This window comes from Zootoca vivipara, chromosome 1 (assembly GCF_965207765.1).
Source record: "Zootoca vivipara chromosome 1, rZooViv2.hap1.1, whole genome shotgun sequence".
Lineage (NCBI taxonomy): Eukaryota > Metazoa > Chordata > Lepidosauria > Squamata > Lacertidae > Zootoca > Zootoca vivipara.
The window spans coordinates 95,551,682-95,577,761 of NC_142582.1; the positions used below are offsets into that span (position 1 = coordinate 95,551,682).

Genomic DNA, 26,080 nt, shown 5'->3' on the forward strand with positions numbered 1-26,080 from the left:
AAGGTGGGCGGCTGTTGCAGCCCATCATGCCAAACTCCTTTCCCTTGGGAGCAACACATGGGCAAGGCGATCATTAGGGAATTCCAGGCCAGCCGCTGGAGACTGGCAGACTTTCCTGCCATCTGTTTATTTGAATCCTGGCCAATCCATCCCGGCCAGGTGGGCAAGGCTTGGGACCTGATAAAGATTGGCTGCACTGACTTCACCCAGGGTCCATAGTCAGCTGAAGAACAATGATCTGTTTTGCATTATTGCTCCTAGAGACCCACTGAATCAGATCCTTGGTTTTCCTGTGAGCTGGAGGTGACATGGCAGTATAGCCTATGATACCTATGCCAATCAGGTTGGTGGTTCAAATCCCCGCAACGGGGTGAGCTCCCGTTGCTCGGTCCCAGTTCCTGCCAACCTAGCAGTTCGAAAGCACGTCAAAGTGCAAGTAAATAGGTACCGCTCCGGCGGGAAGGTAAATGGTGTTTCCGTGCACTGCTCTGGTTCGCCAGAAGTAGCTTAGTCATGCTGGCCACATGACCCAGAAAAACTGCGGACAAACATCGGCTCTCTCCCAGTAAAGCGAGATGAGCACCGCAACCCCAGTCGTTCACAACTGGACTTAACTGTCAGAGGTCCTTTACCTTTTAAAACCTTTTTTTAAAGTCATATGTGGATGAAATCCATTAAAAGCAGTTGACTAACAATTCAATTTATTTCAGTGACTGTATTCTGAGAACTTAGTTGGATGCAACCTGTAATAATTAGTATTAGGCTTACATACCTAATTGTGGCAGAGTTAAAAGTGGGTATGAGGAGATAGCTGCATGTTGACTTTAATTTACTGTATTATCTCAATCATGTCTCCTAAGCTCAGTTTCCTCACTTGGGTCCCCTAAGCAAAGAAATTTTAAGTGCTTTTGTGTACGATGTCACTGGAAGCACAGTGGATTTTAAAAAGAGATGACAAGGTCTGCAATAGCATCTGCTTACCATCCATGCGCACTGGGGTAGGAACTTGTGACGAAGACAGAAGGGCAGTACAACAAGAACTTGGAGGTACCAAGTTATTTTCCTTCTTCATACTTTCAGCTTAATCCAACAAATTAATTGTACGGGGGAATGTTGTGCCACCAACACTCTTATTTTCCATGTTTCTGCAGAAAGCAATTATTCTTATTTTGGGTGGAAAAAATGATTTTAGTCACCCCACCCTTTCAAGATTGGAACCTTTCACCCTATTCCTTCCCTTGTGCCCTGAAACCTTTTTAAAAAAACCCACCACCCTAGATAGCATTAGCTGTACGTGATCTTCAAAGTTCTGTCGGCTGTAATTGCAAAGGTTTCTGCCATGGCATTTACTATCATTTAAGATTTGCAATGCTCCCATGTGTTCAACACATGGCTACCAGATAGTTCTAATATGGGGAACCACATAGTCACTGGGGGGGAAAGTTGCTGTCATAAATAAAGCAAGCACAAACTGTTACTACAGGCGCCCTTCTCATGGTGAATTAGGAAGAAGGCACAGGAGGAATTCAAGCTGATCCTTCAACTTGTGTCAGAATGCTCCAGGAGAAAAGAATAAGTATGCCATGTATGTTGCTGGATAACAGAGTGCTTAATGTTCCCCCATAAGAATACAGCCAAACAAATGTGTTTCTCTGGGAAAATACTAAAAGTGCTGCATTTCCAGCTGGAAAAATGAAAATAGTGCTTACCTAGCACATGGGTGTCATCTCCCTACCTAGACTTCCTTTATCCAATATCATCTTTCTATGCACAACTATTGGGGGGAAAGCTTAAACAATTGTCATGGGCTAATCCCAGTGTGTGCATGTGTGTGTCAAGACACCTATTACTGATGGGGTTTGAACTCTCTTGGTCACATATAACACTGACATTTTAAAAATAATAATAATAATAATAATAATAATAATAATAATAATAATAATAATAATAATTTGTAAATCCTGCCCCCATCTGACTGGGTTGCCCCAGCCGCTCTGGGCAGCTTCCAGCATATATAAAAACAAAGTAAAACATTAAACCTTTAAAAGCTTCCCCATACATCATTATTCCTGGATTTTTATGTTGTGATGATGGCTGAGAAATTAAATCATATTGTGGGTAGGCAGGTAGGTATATTTGATTCAGGCCTAGCATTAGTTAACCATTTGAGATTTATAATCTCAATGCAATGTTACTGTATGGGACTGCCCTTGAAATTCAGCATGTGCAGAAAGGCAATATTGTCTGAACCTCTAGCGTGCGATAAACAATCAGGATCACAGACTATTGCTCCGTTATTATCTGTGGCATCTCCTGGTTAATAGTGTACACTTTAGAGTTGAGCTGTATGAAGAAAATAAATATTTCACCTTATCATTTGTGGTACCTAAGTTTTACCAGCAAGCAACTGAAAATGTTTTACTGTGATTCCATTCATAGCAAACTTTATTTGTCTTCCAGTAAAATAAGGCAAGCCATTTCCTCAAAAATCATCTGAAACACGTTTATATATCCATGCAAATACTGAAGATTGCTTTCAGTGTTTATTAAAACAAACAGCAAGTATCTGACATTTATTGTGAATTAGGCGGTTATTTACAAACAAAACTTAAAGAAATAATTGTTCCCAGAGAACAAACATCACATCATAAGTACAATAATAGGAAAATTTTGGAAAATGGTCCTCTTCTTTATAAGCTGCTTCATAAAGCTGTTTAATTCACGCCAGTTATTAAAATGATAATTTTTTTCAAAGTTTGCTCTAGGTCTAAAGTAAATCCAGAGCTTCCTAATACCGTAACTTAACAAAAAACACAACTGTGTTCATATATCTAGGATAACAAATGCTACAAATCCAGCTGCTTTTCAGCAACAAATATATAAGTAATAAACATGCAACCGCTATGAGGATTTGAATCACTGATTATGCAGTGATTATATAAGCCGTATTAGGGCTTTCCACAAAGCTTCATTCATTTTCTGCAGTCTCTTTCTCTTCATCTGAAAAATGTGGAACAGACTTCTTTGCCACAACATTGTCCAGCCTTTGTCCTTGAAGATATGGATTTACACTCTGAAAAAAATATTTTTAATGCAATTAGAAATGGAAAAAGATTCAGGGAGATTTTAAGAGTGTTCAGTAGGGCTTACTCTTTAGTAAGTGTGTTTAGGACTGTAGCTGAATGATTCTCCCTCAGTCTCAATTCTGTAAAATGGGGATAATGATGACTCACCTAATAAAGACAACTAAAATAAGTGTGATTAAACACTCTGTAAAGCAAAAGCATCATGCAATCAATAGCAGCGCTATAGTTTGGTTTCCCAAGTATCTGATTTGTAAGAATGAGCAAATCCTAAATTTTATACAGCACATGTTTTTTTCTAAGGCCTTGTCCAAGTCACTTGGCTGAAGGAATTGAGTGTGTTTAGCCTGTTGGGACATAAGAGCACTCTTCAAATGACTGAAGCTGCCACACAGAAGACCGCAGAGCTAGATCTAATGGGCTTAAATGACTGGAGGGTAGATTTCAGTTGAACAAGAGCAGTTCAACAATGAATTGCCCTGCGACCTTCAGATTACGAGTGATATACACATTTAATTATTATTATTAATCAATTGTAATTAAAAAGCAGGTGACACACTAGTCTGTTCCATCTGAATCCGGGAGATGTAGATCAAGTGTTACACTGGTGATTGGTGGCAGTGATGGTCTGGGCATGGGCCAGTAAACAGGCTGAATCCTGAAAACAGAGATGTGCCCCAAGTTCTCATGACTAGAAGGTGAGAAGATCACTTGTTCTGAACAGGGTTGCACTCCCTTGGGAGGAGGACGTCTGCATCTTGGAGATGCACCTTCAACATATGACCTCTGTGGCTAGGAATGTTTTCCCCCAGACCCAGCTGGTCTGCCAGTGATGGCCCCTTTTGGACAGAAGTGCTATGGTCCATGGGGTCACGAAGAGTTGGACACGACTAAACGACAACGATGACTTGGCCACTGTACTCCATGCTCTGGTAACTTTCAGATTGTATTATTGCAGTGCGATCTTCATGGGACTACCCATAAAGATGACTTGGAAACTTAAATTGGTGCAAAATGCAGCAGCCAGATTACTGGCTGGAGTTCTATTCAGCTCTCACATAACCACTATTTTAAAAGACCTGCATTGTTTGCCAGTTCATTTCTGGGCCCAGTTTAAGGTGCTCACATTACTGTTTAAGACACTAAATCAGTGGTGGCCAAACAAACTTGGCCCTCCGGCTGTTTGGGGACTACAACTCCCACCACCCCTAGCTAACATGACCAGTAGTCAGGGATGGTGGGAATTGTAGTCCCAAAACAGCTGGAGGGCCAGGTCTGGCCACCACTGCGCTAAATTATTCCTGCCCCAAATACCTGAAAGGCTGTCTCCTTCCCTACAAACCCTCTCAGGTGTTGATATTAGCAAGTTGGCCCTCCTGGTAATTCAGCCACCCTCAGTTCCTGGGGCAGGGCAATCTCTGCAGCCATCCCTAGGTTGTGGAACTCCTTCTTGACAGATGTGTGTCTGGCAACCTCATTGGTGAATGCTGAAGGTGCATCTCTTTACTCTAGACTTTGACACCTGAGATTTTTAAGGCCCACCCTATTTTTGTGATTTTAAGTTGCTAAAAACTGTTTTTAATGTTGTATGTTAAATTGCTGTAACCTGCCATGGGACCCTAGGGTAAGAAATAAATATTATATTATTAATAATAATATGAAGCACACACGAAACACTGAAATGTTTAAAAAGACAGGGAGTTTTCAACTGTGGGTGGTTCTTACTCTTCTTCACTTGGAAGCACATCTCTGGGAGGGGGTGCAAGGTGAAGTATATTTCCAGTTTTTATTCAAAATCAAGGGTCTTGGTTAACAAAATATTGGGACATGCTGGCTTAGACTGAAGAATTTTTTTGCAAAAGTTGTATTGCTTATCACAGATATTTACTGGAAGAAAGGACTAAGTCCAAGTTTTAATATAGATGTATTAGTCATTCAACAATCTTTTTTACTTTGCTTTTTGCCTTATTCTACACTAAGGCAAATGAAAACAAGTTGCATTCTGAAAATTACCCTTTTCTTCCTTTTTGGTCCACCCTTCATTTTCTCAAAAAGTAAATTCTTATTCTGAAAGAAGAAGAAGAAGAGGGGGGGAAACACAAAAGTATGGATCAAATTTTGTAGCTCTTCAAGCAAGACTTTGTGCCATCTAAATATTAGCATATGAATATTTTGGAAAGCAGTTCAGGAGAGAATGCCATGTTGTTGGAAAGATAAACCACAAGAAAACATTTGAATTACTGTAGCTATTAATAAAATATTTTGCTATTCTTCTGGGACACTTAGTGTCATCAACCATTATATGAATAGGAATATATGATGATTCTAAGTTGCATGATGGTTTTAATCTGAACTGTCTCGGAGAGTGGAAAAATCGCTGAGTAGTAGACCACAGGCTTTGCATGCACAACATCCCAGGTTCAGTAACTGCATAAAAAAGGGGGACCTCTGTTGGAAACCTGCCACCAGTCAGAGTATGAAATACTACGCTAGGTGCACTAATAGTCTTTTACTTGGTATAACAGGGATGGGGAACTTAGATTCCAACTCCCAACAGCCCCAGGTTGTAAGGCTGGGATTATGGCAGCTGTAGGTCGCCACCATCTGCAGGGCCACAAGTTTCTAGTCCCTGTAGTATATTATTCAAACTGCAAGGAAGAGCAGAGCTATCAGGTTGGGGCAGAACAGTATTGGTTTTTTTATGCAGCACTTGCTAGTGGCTTCTGTGTGTAACACAATTTAATTCTTTTAAAGAATTCTTATCTCAACTGCTTCCCCTGCAAACTGTTAAGCACCCTCTGGGTAAAGAAATCCTAGTCACAATTCCTTCCTTCATTTTGGTAGCATCCTAATAAACTTCCTTCAAAAAAAATTAAACGTCTAGAACGTTTTTTAATAGAGTGAACCTTTTAAAAACTGCCAGAGTTGTCTTGGCAGACAGAAAACAATTTTTAAAAAATAAAATAAATAAAAAACGATGACTATGACCACAGCCCTGTACAAGTGTTTCCACATATTGCTATATTTCATAGATGTAGCGAGCTCAAATAAGGTCTGGAATGTCAGACACATGCTCAACAGATTTTTGTTTCAGTTGGAATTATTCAGTGGTGCTGCACTAAAAAAATGTTAAGAGAAATTAGGAAAAAACCTGTGTGTGTGTGTAGCTTTTACTGCGTAATTGCTATGTAAGCAATTGACCCAACAGTCACAATAACAACAGATGTAGTGAGAGGTTCACAAAACCATCACTTCTGAAATTAAACCTTGATTTCTGAGAAACAAATGCTTTAGGGCACGTCCTGTTCTTGAGACAGCCCCTGCCTCCCCTGGGTTCTAGGGTGTATCAGGAGCCCTGCAGTGCAGGTAGAATTCAAGATATTCTGCCCACCATGTGATGGATGCAGCAGCTGATTCATTGGCTGAGATGGGATTGGAGACATAGGAACACAGCACCTAAAGAGCAACCTTATACAGTGGTACCTTGGTTCTCAAACTTAATCCGTTCTGGGATTCTGTTCGACTCCCAAAACCATTTGAAAACCAAGGCGTGGCTTCTGATTGGCTGCAGGAGCTTCCTGCACTCAAGCAGAAGCCATGTTGAACGTTCAGCTTCCAAAGAACATTTGCAAACTAGAACACTTACTTCCGGGTTTGCGGCATTCGGGAGCTGATTTGTTCAACGATTAAGCCGTTCGGGAACCAAGGTGCCACTATACTGTGTGAGGCCACTGGTCTCCCTAGCTCAGTAGTGTGTACATGGGTGGGATATATGAACCCCACACACCACCACCACCACTTGTTCCATCCATGTTGCCATGAAAGAGCACACCACCAGCAGTATAAAACCCATGCACAGGAAGAACGCAAGTCTGACAATGGGTGCCCCTTTCATACCACATGGTGGGCAGGCAAAACATAAACATTTTCCTAGCATAGAGCTGAAGCTGTAAGGGACACATTACCTGCTACCCTGCTGTGTGTCCAAAGTGGAAGCCCTACCAGAGTTAATGGCTGATAAACCCACACATGTTGCTATTTCTCAGGAACTCCTTCGTTCTGGACACTGTTTGGTAAAGGCTCCGATTTTGCTACGTGTGTCTCTTTCTTTGTGGCTAGAGCACAGTGATCTGGATCCCAGTCCCCAAGCCTAGTCCCGGGTGCAGAGAGCTTGATGGGCTCAAGATTTTTTTCAATGAATCCAGGGACACTTTTCAACTTCCTACTAAATAGATGGATTTTGTCGGGGGGCTGATTTGTAAATCCAGGGACTGTCCCTGGGAAACGGGGATGTCTGGTAACCTTACCTCATGGGCACAAGGAAGATGAATGCTCCTGCAAGGGTTTGTGTGTGTGTGAAGCAGTTAGGTGGGAGGAGGAGGAGGGGTTGCTTCCCAAACCAGAAGTGGGAACACACTGGATGCAGAGTAAACAGGAATGTGTACACAGCCTAAGTCACTGGTGCTGCCCGAGGGAGGTAGTCTGCCCAAAGGGTGGACTGGCCCAAGCAAAGCAGACTCTTGGTTGATGCAGCGCTCTTGCTGAATGGCTCGGATGTGTCTGGGTTGGCAGGTGAGTCTTCTTCGCTTTCCTCTGGATTCAAAGCAGGGACCCCCATTGTGTAGAATGAGAGACAGGATCATGGCTTCTCTTGCAGCCCCTTGGCTCCTGGCATCTGTGGCTGGGTGTTGGAGCTAGGGGAGGAGGAGGCGATAAAGGCCCTGTGGAGCATCTGATGCCATTCTGCAGCTGTGACTGAGTGGTTAGGGAGTGTGATTGCTTGTGGTGTTTGTTTTAATCCCAGGAGCTCACTTTGCTTTGTTCTCAACGTGACATTTGTTTCTAGGGATGCTGGGGGTGTGTCTGCTGTTTTTATGGCATTTCTGTACTTCTTGTGTGTGTTTCCCCTTCTAGGCTGAGCATGCATTGGATTTGGTGGTCATTCTGGCATTACAGCAGCTTATCTTCAGATCTGGCACAGTGTAAGTATAAGCTTACTTGGCCCAAGGGCTGGAGTCTTTTGTGCCAAACATTATCTGTTTGGTATTTCTCATGTTAATTTAAAACCCAAGTTCACAAGACATTGCTTTTTGCCTGGCCTCAACTATTTCATCAGAGCTGTGCCAAAGAGACAAGGAAACAGAGATGAAATTGGCCAAGAAGAGACATTCTTGGCTACAGTTAATTTCTGCAAACTCACTTGGGGAAAAAAATCAATTTAACATGTAAAACAACAACAACAGAACTGTACATTATTTCCTTATGGTATCAAATGCACTCTCCCTTAACTTATTGTTCTACCTGAAACTTCTATAAATGTTTTCCTACAATTTCTTTTTTTAAAAAAAAAAAAAGCTGGACTGTAATTAAGGCAAAAAGTTGCACTGTGAAAGAAAAGACAGACTCGGCTCAACAAATATCATATTTTGTTTTGTCTGCTTGAGAATATTTTGAAACCATAACTAATGCTTAAATATAATAAGCAGCAGAGTGCAGATAAGGTTATGAAATCTGATATATAAGAACGACATTATCCCTGCAATAAGGGTAAATTTGAAAATACAGCGCAAGTTTCCCCTAGTGGAGAGTTCAGACTTTTGATGAGACACTGAACATCTCTTGCTCCTCTTGGAACTGAACAAGAATTAAGCATATTTTACATCAGAGGATGTATGAAGCAGAAACTCATGCTTTATCTGGATCTCTTATTTTGTTTTCAAAATCATATTATCATCATCATCATTATTTTTTCTATTTATCTCCCTTTCTTCCATCGTATAATGAGCTCCTGCTTTATAAGAGACATGGTAATGTATTTGGCAAAACATTTTAAGTGTGTAGTATATTCTTTAAAACATATTATTTGCACGAGATGGCCAAAATTAGGCAAGTTTAACCCACTATTTCAGTGAGTGAGTTAAGCATGTGTCTCAATGTAGCCTACTGAAACCAATGGGATAAATTATGGCTAGACCATGGCTTATGTTTTAGGAATGCACCTTTAGACACAAGTACCTGAAAGTTTTCAAAGTAGAGGTACAAAAATGAATAACTTACCAAAAAAACCTAAGTGGAACAGGCATAAATAGTTAATTCGAGTTCAACATCTGGTTTGTTTAATGTTACAATCTTTGGTAATCAAACACAATGTAATTAGAATTTCCAGCACGTGGTAATTTTCACATGACTGACTAAAAGTTTAGGAATCCTAAAGGTGATCAGTGCTATAAATCTAAAATTGAATCAGCTGTAATGGAGTAATCATTTTCTTGTGAACAAGCATTACTAAACCAATGCATTTATCAACTGAGCATTGACAACTTTTAGGCTGTGATGAACTAAATTGAAAGCTTTATAGCAACCTTGTAATGCAGGTTCCTTTATTCTAAAGTTCTAAATGTTTTGCTAGATTCCTGATACACAATATATATATAGACAGTGCACACAAATAGGGTATAGTAGATTAATGACCTTTTGTGACAACTGCAACCTGGCTCTAAAGGTCTTTAATAATGTGTTTAACAGTCTATAGTTCTCTTATATAAAGTGTGTTACCTTTTCTTAACTAATTCAGCATTATTTGGAGATTTCCAAAGTAAAAAAGATTTACGCACCCATTTTCCCATGCTTGGATAGTCATGTTCTGGATCAAAAAGATGCTGGTGAAGTTGGTATTCTTTGCTGAACTGTGCTGTATCTGGTGTGTTTTCAAGGCATCCATCATCAACTGAAGAAAAACAATGGGGGGGGGGACCTGAGCTGCTTGACATCTTGTAAAATATATCAGCAAAACCACATCATGAACATATGCAATGAATTTTATAATAAAAGGATAGGGGATTAGGAAACAGTACTTTCCCTCTTCGGAGGCAAGACTTATTTCCACCATTCCTTGGAAAAGACACAAAGTAAAATTCATTTCTTTTACTGATTTCTTGCCGGGTCATATGTTTAATGTGTAAGTCAAACAAATTGCTGTTCAGATATTAAATAAGAAAAAAGGCAGTACCAAAAACCAAAAGAAGAACCTCAAAACCCAGCTAAGAAATAGATCTTTATTATGCTAAGAACATAAGAGATCAGGCCAGAAGTCCAACTAGCCAAGAACTCTGTTCTCAGTGGCCAACCAGACACCTATGCCAAACCCACAAAGCTGAACCTGAGCATCACACCACTGTCCTCACCTGAGGTTCCCAGCAATTGGTATCCAAAAGCATAGTGCCTCTGGCAGGTGAGATAGGGCATAGCAATCATAGCTAGAAGCCACTGCTAGCCTTATCCTCCATGAATTTGTCCAATTCTCTTTAAAACCCATCCAAGATGGTAGCCATTACTTGTAGCTTAACTATGCATTGTGCGAAGAAATGCTTTCTATTTGTTCTGAATCTTCCGACAGCTTTATCAAGTTTTTGGAATATAAGAATTGTGGGCAGGGGGAAGCCAAATAGGATATCTGCCCTGGAAGATGAGCTTCTTCCAGGGCATTTATTAGCAGGAAGATGCTTAGCCTGCTCAGTAAGTGCCCAATCTGGTGATAACAGAATAAATGATGCAAAGAGGAAGCTGCAGCCCAAGGTAGGAAAAGTGGTGGTAAGGAAAAACCTGGCCACTTTAAATGAATTCAAGTCTCCAGGGTCTGATGAGCTACACCAAAGGGTACTACTAAAGAAGCTTGCAGGTGTAATTTCAGAACAACTCTACAGAACAAAAAAGACAATTGGCCAGTCCTGGAAATGGAAGCAAGCCATAATTTGCCATCTCTTATGTTTACTACTTCATGAAATGGATGAGGCCACAGCAGAGCAGGGACCCTAATAGTGAAAGGTTTAGGTGCCAAGATGTTTAAATCTGGACAGAACATATTACTGTGAAAACCACTAAGAGAGGCCCATCTTTCAATATGCCAGCCCACAAACCTCACTGAGGAAATTCTCTAATAAGTTTAACATGTAATACGTTTTTACAGTCTTTACTTGGGCACAGACTGCAGTTTATATTTAAATCTCTGAAAACCGCTTCACTTAAATGCAAGTAACATATGATTCACTAGCCAGAAAGTGTCCAAAAGAGCAGCTTTATAATGACAGCAAGAGTTCCCAAGGAATGCTATCCATTTTCATATCTGGATGCATCTTAGTCGAACCAACAACATTTTGGCTGTAGTTTTAAAATTAAGGGGGGGGGGAGGCCAGAAATCTATTTTTGATAGGCATACTACGGAAGTTATTGTTTCAATCTTGACATTTTAACCAGTAATGGAGTCTATTGTGCTAAACAAAATAGGAAAAAAGGAGAAGAAAGGAAAAATCTAGAGCGATATACAGAAAAATAAGAATTAAAATGTTATTTCTGGAAAAAGAAATTACACAATAGTTTTCTATTTTCAAGCATGCCACAAGAGGTTTCTGAATGTGTTTCATAAGTACTTAAGTCACCTGGAAGTATTCACTGAAAATGTCAATAACGTTTTTTTCCTGTTTTCCTAGCTCTGCCTTAGACTCAGTCAGAAAGGGGAAGGAGACCAAGGCTACCATTCTATACACACAATACCTAGAAATAAGTCACATGGAACTTAGTGAGATTTACTTCTGATAGACATGCACAGGATTGTGCTACTGGACCACAACCCTTTGGATGCTTATCTCAGAACTAAATAAGCTTACCTAGGAGCAGGCAGCTTTGTTATAATGAACAATTGACACTGTTTTGTGGAAGGGTCGCTGTCCTACTCTTAAGCATTCCATCCTCTAGGCACCTTTCTGGTAAATGTGCTTAGGATTTTTTAAAGTATCCTGGAAAATGATTATGTGAATAACCCAAAACCCTGTGTGACATATTTACATTATGGGGTTGCTACAATGGAATATATAATCTCACAGACTTTCCACCTTTCTGTTTGGCGAACACTGTCATCAGCATCTGAAGAAAACACTGGCCAGTTATGCAAAAGCAGACCATGGTCAAGGCGTCAATCGCCTGCATCATTCCTTTTCACTTCCCCCATCCCTTCTGGTCCATGTTCCCATTGCTAATTAGTCCCCAGTTGTCCATCCTACCTGTTGCCTCCTTGTTGGCAAAAATGGCCAATACTTTCAAAACCTGCACCTTGGAAGCAGAACCAGCCGTGTAAATTAAATAGAATCTAAATCCCACAACTATGTTCATAATTCACTCTTAGTAGAAAAATGTGGATTAATGTAAAACAGGGATGGGGAATATCACCTCAGGGGCTGAATGTGGCCCTCAACGTCTCTCTGTCTAGCCCTTAGGATTCTCCCCAAGTCACACTCCTAGTGGCCCTGCTTCACATACTCCTTTGAGTGTTTTTGCTGGCTGCAATGCCTCTCACTTCTCTTGCAGAATTTAACACAAAATCCTGTAGTAAGTCCATGCAACTTACCTGTCTTTCCAACTGGGCAAGGATTTGGAGGATCTGGGTATCCCTGATCTTCACTGAAATCTTTAGGTATGTTGTCACCTGTCAACTCAGCTACAATATTTGGTATATTTCCATAAGGACCAAGGTGCTGAAGACCTTCATGGGCTCCACCTAATAAAGACAGAACCACACACACCATCTTTTTGATAACATGATGATTTTACTACATTAGATTTACTAAGAAACCAAAATCAAGACCCTTGTTTATTTCTCTAGCATCAAGAGGGCAGGCTACATTACAGTAATGGACTATATGACAGAACATGAAGCTTCCCTCTGTTCCCTTTCAATAACTTTCCACATCCATTTCTTCTTGGACATCTGGATTTGAAACTGGATGTGCTCCTGAGGATGTACATTAACACTAGCCTCAAATACTGCATGGATCCAGGAAGAAAGACCCCCATGGGTAGCAAACTCAGAAAAGCAAAAGCAGAAGTCTTAAAATATGGGCATTTGAACTCTCAGTCATTGGTCTAAGGGGGCTTCCTGAAGATGGAGAAAGTGTTCATTCATCCTAGTCAAGATCCACAGCCAGCATTTTCCCATCTGTTTTAGGATCACACCCAATCCCAGTCAGGCTTAAAGCACATGGCTTCCCCCAAAGAATCCTGGGAACTGTAGTTTGTTGAGGGTGCTGGGAATTGTAGCCCTGTGAGAGATAAGCTACAGTTCCCATGATTCTTTGGGGGAAGCTATGTACTTTAAATGGATGGGGTGGGTGTGACATTAGTGACTCACAATCGCTTCACCATCACGATGTAACGTTTTGGTGATGTCATAAGCTAGCCAATAATACTGCTCTAGGAGGACAGTGTAGATCAGGCATGGCTAAACTTGGCCCTCCAGTTGTTTTGGGACTACAATTCCCATCGTCCCTGACCACTGGTCCTGTTAGCTAGGGATGATTGGAGTTGTAGTCCCAAAACAGCTGGAGGGCCAAGTTTGGCCATGCCTGGTGAAGATCAACCATACTAGGCCAACCATCACCCCACCACCACTTTAGATGTGAAGCAGGGCCTTACTTGAAGCTATTATACCGTACTATGCAGAAAGCAGGTAGCATGGGAACAGCTTTCCCATGAAACATCTGATCAATGGAGTGAACTATAATGGGAATAGCCTGCTAAAACCATTTTTGTTTAGGCAAGCCTATCCTGACATGTAGAGACTGTCATATGTTTTAATCTGGTTCTAGCTTATTGTTGCTTTTAAATATTTTTGAATGCTTTAAATACTAAGTTTTAACTGTTCTTTACTGATAATTTTATTGCTCTATTCTTTTTGTATACTGAGGTTTTATTACAATCAAGCAATGTATAAATGTTGGGGGGGGGGAATTACAATGAAACATAATGACAAGTTGTAGGCTGTTAGTGACTTGGCAGGAAGTCTTGGCTGTTTTATTTATTTATTAATCATGTAACAAACAGGATTATAAATAAGGATTTATATCTCCACGAGTAAAAACTGTTTTTTTCCTTCTTCAAAATAGTTAAGAGATGATTAAGAACATGCATGAATGAACATTTTCCCTTGGAACATGGACAACACTTTGTCTTGCTCTAAATCTTCATGTAAATGACTCTGCAAAGTTGCAATCAAGTGCTGTGGGACAACAGCATAATGCAAGAAGACAAAGTTAAGCATATCATTTAAAATGCTATACAATGTGTAGTTTTACAGAAATTATATATTTGGTTTCGAAATTACATAAGTAACCATAGGAAAAGTCCAGATGTTTTGAGAAAAATGCTAATCATACGCAAAACATTGTTTCTGTGCATCTTTTATGTCTTTCACATGTGAACTAGTTAATGTAGGGTGTGAATAAGTATAGGCATCTGGCTAAGAAATTCCATACAAAAAAGTGCAAAGCAGTATTACTGTAGTATGCTTAAAATCACAAATTTGGAATTCAGGATTCTGCACTTCCTTTCTGCATAGCCATCCAAATTTTAATTGGAGAATAGTGACTATTTGGATTTGGTTAACAGAAAACAATAGAAATATTTTGAAAATTAACTTTATGTCTAGTTTTATTTTAATAAAAATTTACACACAAAGTACAGCAGGTTCAAGAACGCCTCAGATTTCTTTTGTCGTGTTTGTTTGACTTGCCTCTTAGCTTAGGTGATTAATGGCAGTCCACAAAAAGCCACAAGCTGAATTTATTTTTTGGGTGTCTCGTATAGCCTGTGGTCAGCCTACCTTTTTCTAGAGGTAAAGAGCTCACAGGCAGCACCCACCTCAGAGTCCCAGGTGCTGGGGACAAATAACTTTAGCCCATGTGCTGACATTGAAATCAAACAAGCATCTGACTGATCACTATTGAAAGCAGTGGTATGCTGCACAGATCCTAATTTGGTCCAGCACTTTCCCCTGTTATGTTCAATTATCCAAAATTCCTACTCGTTGCATCTCTCTCTCTCTCTTCTCTCTCTCCCACGTCAATATAGATTTCATGAAAAGAACACATCTATTCATCTAAAAATAGTGGAGGTGGGCAGGTTGAAGTAATTCATGTCTTTTTGTCTTTGATGGGATAATGAGAAGCAGCCACTACTGGCACACCAGTAGTTTAATGGATCAAAGAGCAACAACAGATTATTTATTCTGGAATGGATGATGCAGCGTTAACTGCCAAAGAGGGTACACTGGAGCACACAACAATTCAGATTTCTTCTTAGGCCTTACTCCTTCTGCATCACATCACTTGCTACCTTGCAAATTCTTAATCTGGAGGGAATGAGCTTTCAAAACAGGCTTGTTAAGAAGTTAAAGTGTTCTCCAACAAGTTACCGTAGTACCCCCCAGTGAGTCTTCTTTTCACTTCACTGTGAGAGTGGGAAACCATGTATTCCTCATTTGCTTATCTGTTTCCGATTTGTTCAAATTCTGTCAAAATTACCAAAGCCCCCTTTATAACTAAAAAGTTATAAAGACAACCAAAGACAACCAACCATACCCTAAGCCACACCCAACCTCTCTCACCACCAAGGAAATACAACAAGTGAATAGTAAGAGAACCCACACAAGTGATGCTGACACAACCCCTCACACACACTAAATAGAATAACAGAAGCATAACCACCCCACCCCACCCCACTCCCCCTCTTCACCCCTTTACTACTACTACTTCTTCTTCCTTCCTGTTTAAACCCATTCATAAACCAAGAACTCATACACTGACCACTAATATCCTACAGATATTTAAATGAGGTTGCACTTGTAGATTCCTAATTTTAAAATTGAATTTTAACATTGTATTTAATCTGTATTTTAATTGAATTGTTTCTTTTATGCTTGCTTTGATATTCTTGTTGTTAGCCGCCCTGGGCGCGGTCTTGACTGGGAAGGGCAGGGAATAATAATAATAATAATAATAATAATAATAATAATAAAGAAACATGTTGTAGATATTTTTTCACATTTATTATGCTGTTTTTGTGATATACAGATGACATGAGAAAACTTGGTATACTTATTTGTATAGCATTATTCTTGTTTATAAAACCTAATTATAATAATAAAAAAAATTAAAGCTTCCCTTCTGTTATGTAACTCAAACTGTAAAGGCCTCTCTGTGCCACAGACACAAAAAGGTTTAACAGTCATTCCTTTTCACAGGAAACTCTACTTCTTTGAAGAAGGAAGGCTAGGAATCTCTAAGAGAAAACTTACACAACTCCCAAGATTCTATGGGAAAACCCAAGACCATTGAAACTGGTACAGTAAGTCCAGTACATAGCTTTGCCAGGTGTCCTCTTTCATACCAAACCTGTCCTCTTTCACTCTTAGTCCAGAATTGTGAGGTGGCCTGTGGTTGGTGTTCCTCTTCTTCTCCCCAGCCCCCCCCCCCTTTAAACTTAATTAACTGGCAAGCCAATAGCTCGCAGCTGCAGCACATAATGAATCGAAGCATCAAGTGCTCTTTGGAAATGGCACAATATCCTTTTTCAGGGATATTGTATGGAGGAAAAAATGGCTGCCCCCGTAGCCCCATCTCACTGAAAAAGGAAACAGGGGCATTTAAGGATTCACTCTGCAGTGAATAGCAGCTGTGAGCTGCTGGCTTGCCAATTAATTAAGGTTAATAAACAAGAACAAGACCTCCACCTTGCCTCATAGTAAAAATCACCATACCCCAAAAGAATTGGAATTCATTTCTTTAGTGGTCAATAGACTGCAGTTTTGTATTTTCCATATATTTTCAGTTTTGTGTTCATGGTATATTATTGTGTTTTAGCACTTCCATATAGTATATTAAGGTTGCTTTGAGGTTATTTTGCACATCTTATTTATTTCGAATTACTATTTTTTTATTTGTACAGTACTGTAGTTGTTTCGGTGGGAAATTAATTGGCTTCCCTTCTGTAAAATTGTAACTAAATTCCTGAAATTATTTCTAAATGTGCATCATGTGTGTGTGTGCAACTTTGTCTCCTCTTTTCTTGTGGTACATACCCTCTGTTCTAGTGATGTGTACATGGCAACCTCACCAACACAAGTTTTTTGTGTAGATATGTTGTGAAGTGGAGCAGCGAGTCTATAGGAAATAATTCCCAGTATTATATCCTTCTGGTCATTGTGCTAACAAACAAGAGTTTTTGGTATCTGCACCATCTCTACAATGCACAAAAACACAGGCTTTTCAAATGAATGTTAGATGCTTTTAAATCCCAAAGATGGAGATTTAATTGTTTTGTATTACATCCCTCCAAGTGTTTAGATATTCTTGTTTACCATTTAGTTGCAGAACATCCTTCAGACACCATCAAGTCAACTTCCGTACATTGTACAGACCTCTTGCACCAGAGTTCTGCCCACTATGAAAAAAAGCACCTCAGAGCCTCCAAATATAGTCTATTATTTATTGTGTGTACGTAGTTAAAATGTCAAGTGCTTGCCAAAATTCCCCTGGACTACATACAAAGCAATTTTTATGCCGATACACATTATTGTTTCCTTCAGTTCAAAATTTCTCCCCAGCCCAGTTCCTTTGTTTTCGTCATAAAACAGAGTAAATAATCCCACGATTTTAATGCCTTATTTTTGCACTTTTGAGTGATTTTGTAAACCTTCACAAACTGTTTACCTAGTAAAGGACCAGGGTGGCAGAAACAAAGTACTGACTCCTATATTGCAGACAGTAATTCAAACACGCAATTAATTCTAGCATTGTTCTTTCGATGTTATGCTTACTAGAAGCACAGCTCAAAAATCAAAATAATGCAGTATAAACATGCTGCCTTGTCAAGCATGAAAGTTAATAGACCACCCTCTCAATGACAATTATAGCATCAAGGCCGCCCTCTTGATGAGACTGTTGGCTGGACAACAGTGCAAATTTATCACACAATACACACAATAGGCACCTGTGGAGGCAATACTTATACTGATCATGGTTTATTCAATATTCTCTAGCCTCATAAGTCATGTTCATGTTATTCCTGAGCTGGTAAGTTGGAGAACAGCCTTTACCAAGGGTGTCATGAGCTTTGAAGAAACTCGATCTCAGGACGCAAGGGAGAAACGTGCTAAGAGGAAGGCATGCTTGGCAAATCCACACCATGATAAACTCCCGTCTGGAAACAATGTCCCCACTGTGGAAGGATGTGTGGATCCAGAATTGGCCTCCACAGTCACTTACGGACCCATTGTTAAAATCGTGTTTATGGAAGACAATCTTACTTGGCTCTGAGTGATCGCCAAAGAAGAAGAAAGAAGTCACATGCTACGCCCCATTTCCCTGCATGTGCTGGCACGGTGGGGTGGGAATATATACTGCATGCTTTCAGTTCTGAATTTTATATTTTTATTCAGGTCTATTCTTTATTTATTTATCTGCTGTGCTGGGAAATTTTAAGTTCTTCTAGTTGTTATTGTTAATTCTTGGATGTTTTTTGTTTGAAGTGCAGCAGCAGAGATCATTCATTTAATGTTGAAGTCAACTAAACAAGAGAGTTGATGGGTGGGGGGTCTTACTGAGCAACCCAGCATAATGGCATGATGTTCACTGAAGCAGCGTGTGCTCCGACTGGCTGTGTTGTTCTGCAAGAACCTTCCTCTGTAGGTTTGATTAAATGTCTCCCTGCTACGTACAAAGCCTGAACTAAGAAAGACAAAAACCTCTCTGTTCCTTTCCCAAGCGCCCCCCCACCCCCGGCCCTAATTTCCTCAGTAAAGTGTTATCAATACTTTTCTCTCTGGACTCTGTTATTTAAGTGCTAGTAGTTTTATTTATTTATGGAGGGCACTAGGAGAAGGGGACGACAGAGAACGAGATGGTTGGACAGTGTTCTCAAAGCTACGAACATGAGTTTGACCAAACTGCGGGAGGCAGTGGAAGACAGGAGTGTCTGGTGTGCTATGGTCCATGGGGTCACGAAGAGTCGGACACGACTAAACGACTAAACAACATTTTATTTTATTTTCCTGTAAACTGCCTTGCAAGGGTAATATGCCCTCAAAGAAATGCACTAAATAAATAGATTAGGTATACGTGGCAAGTCTTATTGGCACTTTCCGAGGAAAGGCTACACAACTCTCAGCGCCGACAAGCTGTCACGTGAAAGAAAGCCTATGGTGCACTGCCATACTGAGACTGTTCAATTTAGCAGTCCTTGCTCATGGTCCTTGGAATACAGATTATAAGATACGGTATCTCTAAAGCCCCACCCCCCACTCACTCAGCCCTCTGAGGAACGTAAGGCTCCACCCACCATGAAATACTTGATGAGGATGAACTCTGGGCAGATTAAATCTTTCGTCTCCAAATTCTGGTTTATGATAGTCTATTAAAAAAGAATTGCTCTTCTGAATACATGCTTTCATACTCCCCAACTCCCTGCTCTTTAAATAACCCTTCTGTAGATGGTTAAATGACACCAAGCAGGACTGCACAGCAATATGAGTAGAAAATTCAGGAAGGCTGCAGTTACTGCTATGCTTAATTATTTTATTGTTCTTATAAGGAATTATAGCAGGTCTTCAAAGGAAACCCAAGTCACCAGCAAATAAATTGTTGTTAACATAAAGCTTTGATTTGTAACACTAACATCTTGGACATTATTCCATTACACACTTCCAAAATGCATTTGGCTGCTGCTTACAGTGCACCATCCGCTGACTAAAATGTATAAATACAGTCTTAACTGGATTCCTAGAACTTACATCCAGCACTCAACAGCCACCCAATGCCTAAGCAAGGAACAGCAAAGCATTTATCAAGGTAGCCCACTGAAACCTATTTTAATAACAACACAGTCCCTGACTGCATAATCAACAATGCAAGTCTCATAAACACATTTAGACATATTTCAGAGTTTCAGTGATAACTAGAAAGGCAGAGTTGTACAGTAGTTGTACTTGTACATTACCTTAAGTAAATGTTTAAAATGTTCCAAAATGATCTTTCTTTTATGCTGTGATGTGGCTAAGAAGTGGCATTTTATATGCTGATGAAATCTCAATAGAAAGAACTCCAAAGGTCAGGATAGTTTTTGACAGGATAGTTTTGTGAAAGAGGGAGGGCCATAGCTCAGTAACAGAGCACATGTATACAGATGAATTTATAGCTGCTGTTATGCTCTGCATGTGTAAGTCCCAGGTTCAATATTTGAAATGTCCAGCTAAAAGCATATCAGGCAGTAGGGCATGGAATAATAATAATAATAATAATAATAATAATAATAATAATAATTTATTATTTATACCCCGCCCATCTGGCCGGGTCTCCCCAGCCACTCTGGGCGGCTTCCAACAAAAGAATAAAACACAATAATCTATTAAACATTAAAAGCCTCCCTGAACAGGGCTGCCTTCAGATGTCTTCTAAAAGTCTGGTAGTTGTTTTCCTTTTTGACATCTGATGGGAGGGCGTTCCACAGGGTAAGCGCCACCACTGAGAAGGCCCTCTGCCTAGTTCCCTGCAACTTGGCTTCTCGAAACGAGGGAACCGCCAGAAGGCCCTCGGTGCTGGACCTCATTGTCCGGGCAGAATGATGGAGGTGGAGACGCTCCTTCAGGTATACTGGACCGAGGCCATTTAGGGCTTTAAAGGTCAGCACCAACACTTTGAATTGTGCTCGGAAACGTACTGGGAGCCAATGTAGATCTTTCAAGACTGGTGTTATGTGGTCTCGGCACTTTGGAGACACTTTGGAGTACTGCTGCCAAGATATCCCAGTGGGATCGATGGACCAAGAGTCTGAGGACAGGGACAGTCTTTTTTTGTTTCTTTTTTATGACTTGTCAGCTGCTCTGAGAGGCTTTTTTGGCCGAAGAGCCAAAAAAATTAAAGCTGCACTTCAGAGCTACTGACAGAGCCAAACTTGATGGGACATTGTGTGAATGCAAATAGCATCTATGCTATTTGAGAGGAGCACAAGGAATGGGGGAGGAGTTAAACTCTTTCCCACTTCTGCTATACCCCTGACTAAAATCATCCTCCACCTGTCAAACTGCTATTTGCATCTGAAAAGAAACCTGCAAACAATTTGAGGAATTGTTAGGGGGTAAAAAAGTAAAGGACCGCAGTGTGTTTTAAGCTCAGCTTAAAACTGGAGCACATCAGGTGTTCTGGAACCACAAGGGTCAACATTTGTGCTGGTGCTTATGCATTTGACACAGATGTCATATACTGGCGATATAATGTCATGATCCGTAACATTTCAATGGTTTTTTTCTATTTCATTAACTTATATTGGTGTAGAACAGGGACGTCCAACAGGTACGGTAGATCGTGACGTCTGTGACTGGATCGTGACTGGACGTCTGTGGTAGATCAGTGGCAAATCACTGGCTCTCCCCTAATGAAGCTCAACAAGTTTGGCTCCCCTAAAAAAAAGCTCAACATTTTTTCCCTGCACCCCCAAAAACCAGGGCTGTCCTCCTCCCTAAAAAAGCTTTGACCTGAACCCATAAAAACAGGGCTTTCCTTTCTTTCTTTCTTTTTTTAAAAAAGCTCAACAACTTTGACCTTTGATCACTGCCAGTTTTTAACTCTGTGAGTAGACTGCCATCTCTTGGGAGTTGGCCACCCCTGGTGTAGAATAAGGGTGGGGAACTCCAACTCCCATCAGCCCCAGCCAGAAGGTCAAAAGGGATGACTTGTAGTACAACATATGGGGGACCACAGGTTCCCCAGCCCAGTGTAGAAGTATACAAGCTGTTGGGCTTTCTTCCTTGCGGAGAACGGGATTCAACTGTTAAAGCTCACATAGAAGCTGCAGGAAATGCTTCCAACATAGCAACCGCTCAATATGGTAGTCACAAACAATGCTTCCCATGGAGGACTCCAATGGGATGGAGAACTTCTACGCTAGTAGCTATCAGGAATTTTGCTTACTTCTTAAAATGTCTACTTTGCCTTTCAGCAACAAATCCCCAAGGTGGCTTGCAACCATTTATTTATTCAATAGAATGTATATAATGCTTGATTGTTGGGGGGGGGACACCTCAAAGTGGTTTACAAAAAGAATAAAACAACAAAATTATCAATGAAAGCAGTTAAAAACAGCTATTTGAACCATCCAAAAAGCAATTAAAATCAACAAAACAAGGCAAAAACAAGTTAAAATGCATATCAACATTCTACATATCTGGGTAAGCTTGCCTAAACAAAAATGTTTTTTCCCAGGCACCAAAACAATTATATATAATAAATTCACAGCCATAAAATACTGCTACTAACAGAAATAAAAGAAGCAGAAGAAATATACACGACAACAGCTAAGTGAAACAAGCCAAATGCCTGGCAAAATGTAAGGGGCATGCTGGCAAGGAGACTCTCCACACAATTGACAACCCATGTCTTTAGCAGCTTTAACCTGTTATGACAGCCACGTGGAGCTGTTACTGCAAAGAAGAATTTCCAGCTGTCTCCACAAGATGGAAGCAGTACAGTACTTGAATTGGCCCACAGCCTCAACTAGAGAGAGAGAGAAATTTTTTTCAGAGTGTTCCTAAGCATCCTTGCTCAGAAGCACGTCCCAGAGTTCAGGGGAACTCATTCTCTAATGAATGTGCTTAGGACTCTACCATTAATCAGCAACACTTGCTTCACAAATTAAATAAACCACCTAACACTAACCTTATTTTCTGTGATAGGTTTCCCCCCCCCCATTTGATATGAATCCAGAGCTAAGGAATCACATACAGAATGACAGTTAAGTATTGGTTTAAAAATGAATGATTATAAAAGTAACAGCAATAATAATTCAGAATGATAAATATTCACCTTCAATATTCTGTGGGCCTACAAGGTTCATTGCTTGGTGCGCTGGGTATTCGACTCTGGGTCTAGCAATGCCCAGCTGCTCCATTACCCCATGTAGAAGTCTTTGGATATCAGCTTCAGAAACTCTGTCTGGGCTCCTGGGATTGTGACTAAAAGTCAAAGCCAGCCTAAAGGTCAGCAGAAGTATCATGCTGCAAAGCACAGTAGTAGCCATGGTGCCGTCAATCTGTATTTTGCAACCTGTGCCAAAGAAATAAATGAATGAAAATATAAAATAGCACACCACCTCCTTTTTTAAAAAAACAGGGAACTGGTCAGCTTCTGTAGGCAAATAAACTAGTTTCCCAAAGGCAAGGCTCCATAAACCAGTGGTGGGACCTTTTATACAAAGGTAGATTACATGTATATGGTCCTTTGTGATCGGGGATTTGAGCAGAGTAAATGGGGCCCAAAATGACTGTAAATATTCTTTCATAGGCCATGGACAGAGATAACCTTTGTTAGGAAAAATGTAGGTCATAACCAAGAAGGTAAGGAGATGGCTGGAGAATATGATCTACCCTGATTCCCTCCCCTCTAGCTTGGGGAAAGGTGCAACCTAACTGTGACCACAAGAGTGGACCACAAGAGACTTTAAAAACAACAACAATCCTAACCCAAACCCAAAACTAAGAAGAGACACCCAAGTTTGAACTCTATAAACCACCCAAGGTAGCCAATGTGGTTCTCCACCCTCAGAATCTTGTGGGCTGCAATTCCCATCAGCCTTGGTCAGCATGGCCAATGGCCATGGATGATGGGAGTTGTAGTCCACAATAGCTGGATGGCACCACTTTGACTACAATGCACTGTTAGTGGGAGGTTCCCTAAACTTGATGGATGGGAGGCTGCCTGCTCTTGATGGGACTACTCTCCCTCTGAAGGAGGAGGTCTCCAGCTTGGGGGTACTTCTGGATCCATTGCTGTCTCTTGAGGATCAAATGGCCTCGGTGGTGCAGAGTGCCTTCCATTAGCTTCAGCTGGTGGCCTTGCTGCGCCCCTAATCCGGATAGGGATAGCCTAACATCTGCTGCCTATGCTCTGATAACCTCTAGTTTAGATTACTGCAACACATTATACATAGGCCTGCCTCTGAAGAGAGTTCGGAAACTTCAGCTGCTGCAGAATTCAAGTCAGGTTGCTTACCAGGCATATAACGCCAATCCTGGCCTGACTGCATTGGCTGCCCATTAGTTTCTGGGCCCAATTCAAAGTGCTGGTTTTGACCTAAAGGTAAAGGTAAAGGGATCCCTGACTGTTAGGTCCAGTCGCAGACGACTCTGAGGTTGTGCTCATCTTGCTTTACTGGCCGAGGGAACCAGCATACATCTTCCGGGTCATGTGGCCAGCATGACTAAGCCGCTTCTGGCGAACCAGAGCAGCACACGGAAACACTGTTTACCTTCCCGCCGGTGCGGTACCTATTTATCTACAAGCACTTTGATGTGCTTTCGAACTGCTAGGTTGGTGGTTTGACCTATAAAGCCTTAAATGGCTCCAGACCACAGTACCTTAAGGACTGCCTCTCTTAATACGGATCAAACCAGACCCTGTGAACATATTTGGAGGCTCTTCTTCGTGTGCTTCCTCCATGAGAGGTCCCGAGGACAGCAACACAAGAATGGGCCTTTTCTGTAGCAGCTCCCCAAGGAGGCCCACCTGGTGGCTTTGTTACATATCTTTAGGCACCAGGCAAAAACATACAGTAATTCTTCTCCCAGCCCTTTACCTAATTAAACAACCTATGGCCTTTTTAAAAAGGCTGCAGAGGCGGGGGCATTGTTTTTGTTTGTTAGTATGTTATATATTTTTGTGTTTTCATATTGTAAACCATCCTCGGGTGAAGGGTGGTATAGAAAATTTAATAAATAATAGTAATAATAGTGGTAGTAGTAATCCTGCAGTACAGAAACTGGAATTTGGCCCCAGAGCATTTATATTCAACTCTGCACTGCCAATTGAACACTTACGACTAAATCATGCAAATAACTTATTGCACAAATATTGATTATTAAACAATTTTTCAAGCCGTATGTTTCAAGCTGTATTTATCTTTCTATCTTTTTGTTATTACAGTATTTCGATTTGGGTCCAGAATCCATTAGATTTGTTTTGAAGTCAAGCTTCAGTTCCTTTACAATTAAATTGTACAATGTTGTCCTTGTACAAGGATTTTTTAAATTTGGAAAAGGCAAAATGGTCATGGGCTGCCAGCCTTGATTTAGAAAGCAGAACATTTTCTGTGACTGATGCATTGTTTATTTTACTCAAGAAACTCGTAACTGTCATGCTCTTACATGTAACATGTTCCCCACATATTCCCCTCTCCCCTTTTATCCTCTGTTTATTCCAGTTTGATAGGATTCTCCAAAAGGCCGAAGAGATTAAGCAGACACGAACACACCAAATCACATCACCGTACCACCTTGTTTACCTTTGTAAAATATCCCAGCCAGATCCTAGGCATGTTTTGTTTACTCAGTTTAATGAAACTTGCCGCACCTTACTCAGAAATAAACCCCATCAAACTCAATGGTAGGCTCACTCCCAGATAAATGGGAACACAAGCAGATTGTAGCCTTATGCTCCCAAGTGGACACAAAATTGAAGCCTATATTTCATTTCTTCACGTTCACAGTGCATGCTGGGAAAGCTTATTTCATACCCGGCGCAGCACATGCGGCATTATTATTATCATTATTCTAAAGCCAACACGGGAGAGGCCTACCTAAGCGGGAAAACAAGTGGAGTGGCCAACGAATGCCTCTCAAATGCTATTCGTTTTGTATGCCCCCCATGCGTTTTTAAAAATACCCCCGTTAAGGGATTTCGAGACGAATTTCTCCTCTTCGCAACATTATTTCTCTCCCCCCCCCCACTCCGCTACCAGAAAACAAGGGCTGAGCGTGGCCGCACCCTTTGCGACCTAAATTCTCCCTGTTTTAGAGGGGGGAGCAGGAAGCTCGAGACTCCACCTGAGAGCTACGCTTCCCATTCTTGGCCCCTCAGCAAAGACCTCCCCGCTCCTTGGGGAGAAAGGAAGCGGAAAAAAACCTCCCTCCCACCCCCCCTCGACCCCGTGCCCCGTGCAGTCTCAGTTCTCCTGCGTCGCCGCTGCTCAGCGCTACAGCGTATTCCCGGTCCCCCTCCGCCGCCATTCCGTTTCCCAAGGGAAGAAGGATGCGACGCACTCACCACTCTGGACCGGGAGAAGCCCGAGGGTCGCGCGCGCTCTCTCTTCCTCTCTTGCTTCTGCTGCTCGCCGGCTGCTTCGAG

The 26,080-nt window shown here is 41.0% G+C and overlaps 1 protein-coding gene across 1 annotated transcript; it reads right to left on the reverse strand.

Annotated features, from left to right (window-relative positions):
* Positions 1-2,427: 2,427 nt before the first annotated feature.
* Positions 2,428-26,077, reverse strand: SCG5 (secretogranin V). The gene is made up of 6 exons (XM_035110663.3): positions 26,000-26,077; positions 22,766-23,005; positions 12,484-12,633; positions 9,698-9,810; positions 5,097-5,150; positions 2,428-3,073 (listed from the first exon to the last, which is right to left on the reverse strand). Exons 2-6 carry the CDS (start codon positions 22,977-22,979, stop codon positions 2,969-2,971), a joined length of 636 nt encoding a protein of 211 aa, XP_034966554.1. The 5' UTR covers positions 22,980-23,005; positions 26,000-26,077; the 3' UTR covers positions 2,428-2,968.
* Between the last annotated feature and the right edge of the window lie 3 nt (positions 26,078-26,080).

Excerpts from the sequence above, each read along its gene's own strand:
- SCG5 (XM_035110663.3), bottom strand. The coding sequence starts at position 22,979 with ATGGCTACTACTGTGCTTTGCAGCATGATACTTCTGCTGACCTTTAGG. Across the intron at positions 9,811-12,483 it reads TTGCCCAGTTGGAAAGACAG|TTGATGATGGATGCCTTGAA; the intron begins GTAAGTTGCATG and ends GTTTTTCTTCAG. Across the intron at positions 5,151-9,697 it reads ATCCAAGCATGGGAAAATGG|AATAAGAATTTACTTTTTGA; the intron begins GTGCGTAAATCT and ends TTCTTCTTTCAG.